We start from the raw sequence: 12,539 nt of genomic DNA, 5'->3' as shown, positions 1-12,539 counted from the left end.
CCCTGGCCTCTTGTACGTACTTTGATATATCATTTGTCTCTCTGGAGTCTGGACCAAGATGACGAAACATAATGAGCATTAATTTGTGGTATAAACAGAACAAAATTTGTTCTCTTCTTATCATATCATTCTATCAGCCAAGTATAGAACATCAGCTTCACTCGTTTATTTCGTGGCAACAAATCAACAATGGAAGTAGAAGTGAAGCTCCGCCTCCCAGACGCCTCCACACACCAAAAGCTCTCCGACCTCCTCTCACCCTTCCACCTCCCTAATCCAAGAGAACATCTTCTTCGACGGCTCCAACTCCGAGCTCTCTTCCAACCGCGCCATCCTCCACCTACGCTTCTACAACGTCGTTTCTCGCTGCGTCCTCTCCCTCAAGGCCAAGCCCGTCATCTCCGACGGTGTCAGCCGCGTCTTGGAACTCGAAGAGCCATTCGACCCGGTCCTCAGACGCGCGTGCGTGGCTGAGCCGTGGCGCCTCCTGGCCGTCAGTTCCTCCACTCTCCTGAAGCGCGTGAGGGAGGAGTTTGGGGTGGGGGAGCAAGGGTTTGTGTGCTTGGGCGGGTTTAGAAAATGTGAGGGGTGTGTATGAGTGGAAGGGTTTGAAGCTGGAGTTGGACGAGAGCAACTTCGATTTTGGGACGTGTTATGAATTGGAGCGTGAGAGCTTGAACCCTGAGAAAGATAAGGAGGCTCTAGAGAGGTTCTTGTAGGAGAATGGGATGAAGTACAAGTACTCGGATGTTTCCAAGTTTGGGGTGTTCAAGTCCGGCAAGTTGCCGGATTGAGTGTTTTGTAATTTTGATGATACTTGGTGTATGAAATATTGAAATGTATGAGTTGATCTGCATTGCGTTGATACAATGGAAATGGATGTTGCATTCTGAGCATGAAAATTGGATACGAGGTTGTAGAGTTGGCTGAAGTAGATTTTGTCTCTGATGGATGAACAGAAAGAACACAATTGATGTGTTGATTTTGTAATTGAGACTAATGTAAGTTTCATGCTTCTTCATCATGGTGAAAATAACAAGTAGATGTTGTTTATGATGAACAGAAAGAACACAATGTGCTGGCTTACGTCTTAGTTTCCTCATGATTCTGATATATCGTGAGGGCAATGCCAAGCTCAATTAGATCCCGTCCGCCAAGGTTCAGTTTCCTGGCTAGTTTGCTAGCTTGCAGGTTCAAAATCCAACACCCATCTATAGCGTTCCCATTGCCAATGCAGAAGATAATGAAATGAGATGAGAAGCACTCACAGATATGATATGAGCTACTGGGCCACTGTAGTTACAAGAGATTATACTTGCCATAAGAGATCATATCATCCATTAAGCACTCACTGATATGATACGAGCTACTAAGCCACTGTAGTTAAAAGAGATTATATTTGCCATACGAGATCTATCATCCATTAACAAAAGGAAAAGAATTTCTTCTTTGTCTTTCAAATTGAAGACTGATCCCAACAAAATTTGACATAATAAGAACAAGTATGCAGCCTACCCCAGCTCCCAAGGATATAGCCAAAGAATACAGGGAAATGAATTGATTCACTTCTTTCTTTGTGAAGGCAACTTGTATTGCTCTTCGTCATCCTCATCTTCACTGTCATCATCATCCCCGTCCTCATCACTGTTATCATCCTCGTCCTCATCACTGTCCTCATCCTCGTCATCACTTTCTCCATAACCAGTAGCCACAAGCTCATCATCAGAATCCTCTTCATCATCATCACTATCTTCTTCTGAGTCATTACCATCATCTTCGTCCTCATCGCCATTGTCACTGTCATTGTCACCCTCTGCTTCACCTGCATCGCTGTTTTCAGCATCAGGCTCTTTCACTTTATTAAGGTCAGAAGTTAGAAACCTGCAATGCAGTCTCACATGCACTGGCAATTACTTTCCATCCCTCACACTATTAGCAGTTAACATATATTACAAAAAAATAACCAATTCTGATAGCTAAAATGTGTATCCTACCTCTGATCTGTTGTCACTGAATCCAGCAGTACATTCTTTTTGTTAACTGAAGACAAAACCTGTTGAACAACAAAGATAAAGGAAGGATGAGACATGTAAAACAAAAAACTCATATACAAACAGTAGCAATCAAGCAAGCGGAGACGCCAGCAATATTGCAGAAGCGAAAACAGAATTCTACAGTAAAGTTTCTGGAGAAAAAGAAAAAGACAATATAACAAGACAATACACGATTAAGAAAAGTTTCTGATCACATGGTTGAGAAAAAGAACTGTTTCTGTGTAATTATACCAAATAACAAGACAATACAAGATTGCAAGTTACATGATCCCGAGATAAGATGCTGATACTTGGCAGTATGAGCATCATTATATCCTACAAGACTATAATATGAGCCACAACCAGAGAAGTTTATCATCATTTTCTGGCTAGTAACATCAGAGATTCTGAAAGAGTACAAGATAACTATACAGACCAGATAAAGCCAACACAATTACCACTAGCAGATAACTTCTACCAATGTATCCATATAATTTAAATTGTTTCTACAAACCAAAGATTGGATCTCATTTTCCAAAGAGTCTTGATGCCTCAGTTATGGAATATCAATTTGAAAAGCTTTAGTAGTCTCATCCTCTTGGTTGTTGAGGAAAATAAGAAACAAATCCAAAATAAAATTTTGAGATAATATTAACTTTAAATAGATCATTTTCTTCTGAAGATGGACTACATTTGTTACCCAGCCAAGGAACCCACTTAACTTCAAGACAGATATTTGATAGACTAACTAACCGTTTCCATTTTTCTATAGACATCAAACGGTTATTGTATTTGGTGACTGAATATTGAAATGGTAACTACCTAAAATCATCACAGCTTCAATGCTTGATTAGGCAGGGATTTAGCTTTAGGTCACCCTAAAAGTCTAAAATGCAAAGCCTATCTCATTAACAGAATCCTGATCCTACAATGGTCTCATCAACAAACTGTTAATGCAGGTATACCCCAATTAAGTAAAGTTTGAATTAATCTAAAGTAGTAGCGTTTGGATAGCAGAAACCCCCAAACTAACCTTAATCTCACCCACGTATGGCTTCAATCACAAGATCTCATATAACCTAAACTCTTCAGCTCCTTCTAAATTATCAAAACCAATAAGCAAATGACATCCCATGAAATTATAACAGATCTTACAAATTAAGGTACTTCATACTTCTATGCACAGAATCAAGCTACCTCAAGACACATAGGAAAAAAAAATCTATGATTCAATTGCACTAGTGTACGAGCTACAAGGTACAAAGATCCGCAGAGTCAAAAGTAGTGAAAAATAATTGGATTCAGAAACGTTGTACCAGCAGAAATAGTAAAAGAAGAGACTTGTCAGCAAGAATAGCAGTCTCCGCCACCAAAGATTCCAGCAGAGAGTAATCGAAGCTGTCGAAATCAGCAGCACAATTGGACTTACTGAGCATCTCCATTCGAACACAGCAGACTGAACAGAGAGAGAGAGAGAGAGAACAGAGAAGGTTGGAGGTTCTGAGCTTTGTGCAATCTGAGGGTTATGTTTGGCAAACAAAGATCAGGATTTTGATTTTATTTTGACTTGGAGACCATATCTCTTTTGGGATAATTTGACTTGGAGAGGGCGGCGTATATCATCGCCCGCTGTTTCTGTTTCGTTCTTCTTTCTCGTTTGTTTCCAAAAAATTATTTTCTGTTTTGATGGTTGATCACACTCGACTAGATTTTATTTGTATCGAACAAAGAACTCAAATATTGTAATAAGTATGTAGGGAATCCAGAAATTACGACTTCCTACTTATTAAGGATTTAAAGGAGACTGGTGTCACTAAATCAAATGGTATTATATTGACTATTTAGTCACTCAACATTTATAGATATTATATATTGGTGGATTTAATTATGTATTCAATCATCCATTACATATAAGAATAGTAACAAGAAGAATAATTACTAAATTCGCTACATAATATTAGTGTGATCAAATGTCCCCAGTGGTATTTTCTAATAAAGTGTAACTCGATTTCTTAATCTATGAGAAATTGGAAAGTCCACCATACATTAAGAGAAATAGTGTGACCAAGCTGATAGACGATGTTCAATAAGACCTCCATGAATCCATCGTTTTACCACGATGGTGCCAGTGCACGGTGCAACTTAATTGATCCTTAGGTGGTGTCAACCATGCATCTAAATAATGTTAGCTGATCTTTAACCATTTACATGATATATATATATGTGCAAATACACAGCCATGTAGTAAAGTCCTTCCACCTAAACAAACCAAACCTCAACCAAAACGATTTCATCCACCGCTGCCAAGCCCCCACACACATCCAGCAAATTGTTCTTTTGATCAAAGTGGTATTACATGCACAACTAATAAAAAAAGAAATTGCAGACTTCGACCTCGTCGTGCTGGTGGAATGAACACATATATTTATCATGCTAGTTAGGTCACGCAAGTGTGGGAATGAACACATATATTTACTTTCCTTATATGTATAGGTTACATATTACGTAGGATATATTTTCCTAGGGTGCCAGTTGTATCTCTATTTAAACCTCATGTATTAATATACAATACTTCACATTCTTACTTTCTACTGGACCGCCGAAATGGGGTTAATTTAGTATACATCAATGCATGCTATACATCCCACATCTAACGGTTGACAATAAATATTATTTTTTTGACCCCACTCATAAAACAATATCGATCGTCGGATGTAGAATGTAGAATGTATAACATACATTGATCTATACTCGAATTTTCCGCCGAAAGATACCTATTCAGCAATTTACGCTAATCCCAAATCCGCAATCTCGTGGAACTAGAAAGTCATGCCCCTATCTCCTGTCAAGGATGACCCTCATGTCCAGGGCGACAAATGCCCGATCGACACCCTGAATTCTGAAAACCCTGATTCCCCTGTCGAGGTTGGCCTGAAGCGCCCCCGTTCGTCTCGACATGATGTCTCTGTCATGGCTGGCCTGAAGGAGCTCCAATTGTCTTCTTGCGACCAGAACGTGGAACTAAACCTTTTCACGGGAGAACCTGATGTCCCCGCGATGTCTTCTATGGGCCCTGATCTCGCAGCCGGCCCGGAGCCGGAGCCCTCTGAAGACCCTGATGGCGGGGGCGGCCCCACGCTGAAGGAGCTCCTCGCAAGGCGCCGCAAGAAGACCCCAAGGCCGGCCTTGAGCCCAAGCCATTAAAGCAATAGCTTTGGGCCCCCAATTTTAAGGGCCCCTTAATTGTACAAAAAAAAAACTGGGTCAGAAAAAAAAACGGTGACAATGTTTTTTACGGTAAACGCTATGAAAAAAAAAGAAGGGTCAGACTTTAAAATACCAAAATAAAGAACGAGATTCTAAAATATATATGTATCCGAAGAAAATGGTGATTCTGTTTCAGTTATTGGAGTTTTGAAGCAACTACAAGAGGACCATTGGTTTGGGTGAAGATCAGACTGTGTCTTGGGTAATGTAATGTGTGTCGTAACTGTCATTTCTATCTTTCTTGTATGTATCTAGTGTTGATTTTCTTTAGCACCAGTAGGAAAATTTAACAATCTTCTATGTGTGAGACCCCTCTAAGAATATATTGATCTTTCAAGGATATCACTAAGTTAATATCTTTTGACTTTGTGGACAAAAGATATTGACAATGTAACTTAAATACAAAACCTTGTTGGTTGAGACAATGTATTACCTGAGCAATTTTGTAATATAATACAACAATTACTTGTATTTATATTTGTTGTTATATTACTTTTACTAACAGTTATGATGAAACTACATCTTACATTATGTAGAATAACAATTTGTAAGCACTTTGAAATGAGTAAAGATAGCAGTTATTACATGCTTAGATTGCTTACAAACTTTTATTAGCCATACTTGTTACTGTTGCATGTGCTAAGAGAAACTTTTCGAAGTTAAAGTTGATCAAATCTTATCTTCGATCAACTATGTCTCAAGAAAGACTGAATTATTTGGCTATGTTATCGATTGAAAAAGAGTTGGCGGAAAAGCTTGAGTGTTCGTGCTTAATTGATACTTTTGCTTCTAAAAATGCAAGAATGGCAATTTTTGAGTAAGAAGATACTGATATTTGTAACTTTTATATTTTTGTTTCAAACATTATAGCATTTTATTATTATTGAAAGTTTTATTGCTATGTTTTGTTATTTCAAAAAATTTATTGTTTCAATTTTTTTTTGACAAGAGGCCCCAATTTTTCTCGTCGCTTCGAGCCCCGGAAATCTCAGGGCCGGCCCTGGAAGACCCCTCAGGAGAAAGAGGCAAAGCGCGAGTACCTTGCGCTTCTTGCTAAGTGGAAGGGTACGTGTTTTAGCCTTGGTCAGGTCTCTAGTTTTTCCGTAGTTTGTCTTCAACTTGTGTTCATTTTATTTTGTGCATGACTTTGAGTTTTCTACTTGTTGCGGTTCTGTGGGTGAGGTTTGATCGAGGACATATTCTGTTTGCAGTGTTTGAATGGAGAATTAAAGTAATCTGTGATTGGAAATTTGGAAATTTAGCTGTCAATATTTGGTCTAATCGGCTTAGAGTTTTCACCAGTCAGTTACAGTTGTTTTTTTTGTTTACAGATTTAGTGTTCTTATCTTCTGTAACAGAGAATTTTAAGAGGAGCTGTTGGAGATGCTCTCTGACTTGGAATTCATTATGACAATATTTCTTTTTGTATTTCAGAAGCGCATAATGGCTGCCATCCAGAAGAACTGTAGAGCCATTCATGTATTGCCAGTATACGGTCCTGAGATAACACCTGAGGCTGAAGCTGCTGCTGAGAGGAGACGCATGGATACACCTTTTTGGAAAACTGTTGCTGCTATGAGACGTAAAAGGGACGAAAACCCTAGGTATATTGGAAAGGAAGCATGGAACAATTTCATCGCAGATCAAAAGAGTAAATGGCACTGTGTTGTTTGTTTGAAGAGAGGAGACCATATTAGTTTGGACTGCCCATATCTCAAGTATCTTCCGGAAGGCGCATCTGTTGGTCCCGCTGCTGAAATAGTTTGTGCTGGTTGTGCATTTAGGAACGAGCACGATATTACGAATTGTATTAAACGTGCAATTATCACTCCAAAGCCGTGATTCATTTGCGCAATCAGGTCACTGGAGTACCGATTGCCCGTGTGCTATGGATTTGGTTATGTAAGTTTGGTGCCTGTCTCTATTACAAATTATTTCCTCCATTCCATAATCTTACGTTTTGTTCTGGGTATCTTTGATTCGTGTACTGTACAAGTAACTAGTCTCTACTTGTGCCAAACAGCATAAAATGATCCAGTATAATCCAATTTTCTCAATGACTACTGAGACTGGTGCTACTATAGGATTTAGTTATGTTAATGATGCAGTCAAGAGTTGATGGTGGGTGCTTTTTCCTCCATTTAACAAGGCCCCACGTAATTTTCTGGGTTTCTTTGCTTCCTGTGTAAACTAATGCATTCCATTCATCAGCTGATCTGCGCGTCTTGAATACAACTGAAGGATGAAGCAATGTTGAAAGATTCAGTAGAGGGTTGAGGGTTCAATATAAAATTTGGAGATCCAAATCTTTATATTATTTTCTTATTTTATCAATAGAATTTCGAGTAAGGGCATAGAGTTATTCCTTATCTCGCTTCCATGAACAAAACATAAGGATAAAAATTCAAAAGCTCCATTGCTTTCAAGCGGTAAATCCCCTGCTATGATGAGGCTTCTCTCAGCTAAATAATGTAATTTTTTTTGGAAAAAAAAAAGCTAAATAATGTAAATGGACAAAGATAATTCCAGCTCATTCTTCAGACCTCATGATTATATGGTATATCGACAATTTTTCTTGTGAATGTCTTCATTTTGAGGTTTTAACGTTTCTAAAGAAGTAAAGATATATATTTTCAATTAATCAAATTAATTCTCATTCACTTTTACCGCAGACATCACATGTACAGTAATAATGTTCAGCTATCACTTATTCAGTATTCAATAAACAAAAAAGACACAACTAGGAGCATTTGTTGGCACTCACAGTAAACAACCTTTAAAACCCTTTTCCAACTCTTGTGCATCTAAGTTTTTCCCTATGAAAACAATCTTATTTGTCCTTGGCTCATCAGGGCCCCACAACCGATCTGGCGAACCTTGGAATATATCATGAACTCCCTGTTTGAAAACCAAATAAGATTACATAAGTTAACTTATAAATTTTATCTGCTCCATTTAGCAGCATCACTTACTCAGAAAAATGAGTAAGCATTTGTCGAACTTGACATGCAAGAATATCTCACCTGGAAGACAAATCTCTCATCCATACCCTGAACAGATAGAAGACCTTTCATCCGGTATATGTCCTCACTCCGGTCCAGCAACAGTGTGCCCAGCCACATGTTAGCCTACAAATATCAAGGTCCATCAGTACAATCTTTCCAGAAAACAAAAATAATCAATAAATAAATAATATACATAACCACTGGAACTACCAATAGAATGTAAATTTGTTCAATATCAGAGAGTTCAGAACAAAACTAGACATGTTTTACGAAAATCATAAAGGCAGATGTCATATATGACGCACGATAAGCTAAAATTATAAAAAGAAGAGACCTTCTCAAGATCCAAGTTCCCTTCACAAACAATACTGACAGAAGACACACCAGGATCATGAACATGATCATGGGAGTGGTGGCCATCATGATGTTCTGCATATGAGTTCCAAGCGCATGAATATCAGTAAATAACTATGTGTAATGCATTATCATAACTCATAAAGCAATCAAGTAAGTATGTAATAACTAATACGTAATGTACATGTATAAAAATGAAGCTGCATGAGTAAACCACATGATCGATTCAGTCTTGATATTTTCCGACTAAAGATACTGACTCAATGATTTCCAAGAATAATTAGACTCGTCTTAATGTCTCTTTGTGTATGAGCCTGTAGATAAAGATTATAATTTTTACATCCAGCTGGTTCCTATTTTTACCAAAGGGATCCTCTGTTTAAATATTTGAGCCAACCTGAGAGGCTGACATCCCATCTAAGGTGAAAAAATTCATACCAGGCTGGTAACTCGTGAGGGGTTGAATACCAGTCAAATGCCCCGTGCTTAGTAATCTCTTTGCTAGTGTGTGTTTTGTAAGCAAGAAGGATTAATTATACATCACTAGTTCTTTTTGGCATTGCAGGTATCCAATGAGATGTGGGTTCTGGTTATGTCTGCCTTGGTGTGGGTTCTGGTAGCATGTCTAGTGCTCAGAAAGATTTCTGTCAGACAGTTGAAATATGCTATTGCTCTCTTATGGTGTATGTAGGAGTAAAAAAAGAGAGAATTCTCGTAGATAAGGTAGATGTGTGGAAGTGTTATAGGGTAAGATTGGATAGTTTGCTTCACTGCGATTGATTAACATTGTCATAGTAATATAAAGAAATTAAACAAAGTGCAGTCAAAACGAGCATCTGCTTCAATGATAAGATAGATATACCGTGTTTGTGATCATGTTCATCATGATGGTGATGATGATCCTGGTGATGGTGGTCATGATCATGGTGATCGTGATCGTGATCATGATCATGATCTTGCTTCTCACCTTCAGCATCAATAGCACTCTCTATCCTGGCAAGATTAGAGCAAAGATTAGCATGTTGAAATTCCAACACACCCCTCTGGTGTGATAATGAAGTGGCAACCTGTTTGAGTGTTACATATCATATTGACGTAATTTAAAAAAAAATGACAGGGAGAGTATATGCCCCCAGAATCATCACCTCTTTTATATGAATGACTGTAATTCACATTTAACATTTTTAAACAGAACTACAGAAATACAATTCAAATGAGAAAAACAATTATTCCAATATCAAATTGAGAGTGACAATACCAACAGAATATTAGTAATCTGATTTGGATGTTGTTCTTAACACTCCAAAAAGTTTATCTACTATCCAAACGTCCGGAGTCAATTCTTCTATCATTTTCACTGACAAAAGAGTGCTGAAAATTTCATTATATTACATTACTTTGTGATCCTAAAGAATCCTGTATCCTGTATCCTGTTAACCATGTAACTTTGAAGGCGCATACTAGATTTAAGGAAAGATTCAACTATAACTCTCCACAAACTTCCGTTATATAAATAAACTGTCAACATTTCCAGAAAATGCAAACTTGTTTAAAAGAGTTATATAACCAGTATTTATCATTGGTGAGAACCTAATATGAAGAAAGTAGGTAATGACGTAATGTAACCAGCAATAGGAAGTCAGGCAACACCCTAAAAGAACAGAACTCTCTAGACCCAACACCAAAGAAATGGGTAAGAAAGATAACCTCTCCAAATCAAATCCTCCAATGCCAAGTACATAATCCAGGTTAACTTTTCCAAACTCTGTACGCTTCAGTTGAGCCATGCCATTAATGTTCTGTTTCCAGCATACATTTGTTCAATATAATAATCATAAACGGCCATGCTAAAAAAGATAAAAGAATAATTAAACACAAGCAGAGTCAGAATACACACCCTTATTCGCTGCACCAAAGAAGCAATATCTGGCTCACCAACAAGATCAGTCTATGTCATAAATGAACAAGGGGTTCAGTCAAGCATCAGAACAACAACAAAATTCTATCTAAATGAATTAATTTCCCTAATCCTATAATATTTTTCTAGTGAACAAAGTTCATGTTTAATTAAATGAGGCCCAAGAGAAAATGAAACAGCAAGCATAACATCAGAAATGTAGTTTCAAGCATTATGTTGTGACTTGTGAGACAAGCAAGCAATACTGTCTCTTTAAGGCAACATAACCAAGGAACCTGAAAGAGTTGAGTCTGTGTTTCATATGGAGCAGCACCGAGTAGCCTACAAGGCACTCAGGCTGTTATCCAAACAGAAAGTGGTGGAAGAAGTTTACGACAAAATTTGAGTGGGAGCAAGGTCCAATCATATGCAAACAGACAGCATGGTAATTATTCCTACCTTGTTCACAATGATACGGTCGGCATATGCAATCTGCTCTACTGCCTCATTAACAACTCCTTCCGGCTTGACTTCATCCAGATGAAGTCGAGCATGTTTAGCATCAACTAACGTGACAACCCCGTCCAACTTAACATCGTTAAAAACCTGATCTTCAGCATAAAATGTCTGTATTATCGGTGCTGGATTTGCCAATCCTGAAGATAAAAATAACACATGAAGTTCAATCGTCACTGGCAAATCAAATTCAGTTTACAAAGGATGTCGTATGCCCCCACATCTCTACAAACTTATCAAAATTGAGAACACTAACGTCAAATACACACTTCATACCAGTAGTCTCTATCACAATATGATCGAACCTCCCTTTCTTCTTATTAACCAAGTCTGAAATCATCCTCACAAGATCACCCCTCACAGTGCAGCACAGGCACCCATTATTCAACATAACAATATCTTCGGCCCCTGCCGATTTCGCAGCCACCAAAGAACCATCAATATCTACTTCACCATACTGCAAACACAACAAAACCTCAATACACAACACTAAAATCAGCATGATAATAATAATTTAAAATGACAGTAAAACCAGCCTCATACCTCATTTTCAATCACAGCAATTCGCTTCCCGTGGTCCGCAGTTAATATATGGTTAAGCAACGTAGTCTGCAATTTCCAAATTTTAACATAATTCAATTAAGTATTCAATGCTCTCAGACATACTGAAATCACAACCGGAAATGGAAGACCTAACCTTGCCGGAGCCCAAGAATCCGGTGATTATCGTCGCTGGGATGCGATTATCCGGAGGAATCTGAGTCAAGACGTCGGAGGAGTCGCTCTGCGGCGGCGTGGCAGTGGTGGCGGCGACATTGAACCTTCGTGAGGCTCGCTTAGGGTTGGAGACCAGTCTCTGGCGGAAAGAGGAGGTTAGAGATGAAGATGAGTAGCGAAGTGGGGAAGGCCCGGGTCTCCATGAAAGAGGGAACAGGGCCGGGGCTCCGACCCGGGCGGAGTGGCGGGAAGTTAGCCCGAGAAGGGTGGCGGCTAGGTCGGCCGATATTGAAGCCATTGGAGAGGTCACAACGGCGGAGGTTTGGGGTTTAGAGAGAGAAGAGGAGAGGATTTATCATTTGGGGTGAGAAGAGTGAGAGAGACTGATACGGCGGCAAATAGTAACTCTGGACTGTTCTGCTCACACGTATCTCCCAATCAGCACCACATGCGCTTCATTTTGTTTTCTTTTTTCTCTTTTCTTTTCTGTTGTAAGTTGTAAACCTCGATTAATTTTGAAAATGGAAATTTGCAATACCATCGGATATAAGTGGGACTGTGGGAGGGACATAACTAGAAGCCTAGAACAAAGATTATAATAAATCTAACAGACACCACTTAGCAAATAGTGTTTTATTCATTTATTGGCTAAGAGATACAACGGAAAGATAAGTGTACCAATGGTATTAAAATATTAATTGGAGAGAGCTTCTAATGAGAACCTTTAAATGGACCGTTATGAACGTGCAA

General features: G+C 38.6%; 3 protein-coding genes and 1 pseudogene across 3 annotated transcripts; 2 read left to right on the top strand and 2 right to left on the bottom strand.

Annotated features, from left to right (window-relative positions):
* Positions 1-189: 189 nt before the first annotated feature.
* LOC126800071 (triphosphate tunnel metalloenzyme 3-like) lies at positions 190-794 on the top strand (annotated as a pseudogene).
* A 601-nt stretch (positions 795-1,395) lies between these two features.
* On the bottom strand, positions 1,396-3,696 carry LOC126799483 (phosphopantothenoylcysteine decarboxylase subunit VHS3-like). Its single transcript, XM_050526691.1, has 3 exons — positions 3,350-3,696; positions 1,995-2,053; positions 1,396-1,881 (listed from the first exon to the last, which is right to left on the bottom strand). The coding sequence occupies exons 1-3, from the start codon at positions 3,473-3,475 to the stop codon at positions 1,563-1,565; spliced, it is 504 nt and encodes a 167-aa protein (XP_050382648.1). The 5' UTR covers positions 3,476-3,696; the 3' UTR covers positions 1,396-1,562.
* A 1,124-nt stretch (positions 3,697-4,820) lies between these two features.
* Positions 4,821-6,630, top strand: LOC126800110 (uncharacterized). The gene is made up of 2 exons (XM_050527401.1): positions 4,821-5,209; positions 6,313-6,630. The coding sequence occupies exons 1-2, from the start codon at positions 4,863-4,865 to the stop codon at positions 6,443-6,445; spliced, it is 480 nt and encodes a 159-aa protein (XP_050383358.1). The 5' UTR covers positions 4,821-4,862; the 3' UTR covers positions 6,446-6,630.
* Positions 6,631-7,918: 1,288 nt separating this feature from the next.
* Positions 7,919-12,190, bottom strand: LOC126798216 (uncharacterized). Its single transcript, XM_050525107.1, has 10 exons — positions 11,770-12,190; positions 11,616-11,681; positions 11,349-11,529; positions 11,016-11,212; positions 10,557-10,607; positions 10,367-10,458; positions 9,522-9,652; positions 8,640-8,734; positions 8,324-8,428; positions 7,919-8,198 (listed from the first exon to the last, which is right to left on the bottom strand). The coding sequence occupies exons 1-10, from the start codon at positions 12,085-12,087 to the stop codon at positions 8,061-8,063; spliced, it is 1,374 nt and encodes a 457-aa protein (XP_050381064.1). The 5' UTR covers positions 12,088-12,190; the 3' UTR covers positions 7,919-8,060.
* Between the last annotated feature and the right edge of the window lie 349 nt (positions 12,191-12,539).

The sequence above is a fragment of the Argentina anserina genome, chromosome 6, assembly GCF_933775445.1.
Source record: "Argentina anserina chromosome 6, drPotAnse1.1, whole genome shotgun sequence".
NCBI lineage: Eukaryota > Viridiplantae > Streptophyta > Magnoliopsida > Rosales > Rosaceae > Argentina > Argentina anserina.
The sequence above is the reverse complement of the archived record's forward strand: the minus strand, read 5'-3'. Positions and strand labels throughout refer to the sequence as shown.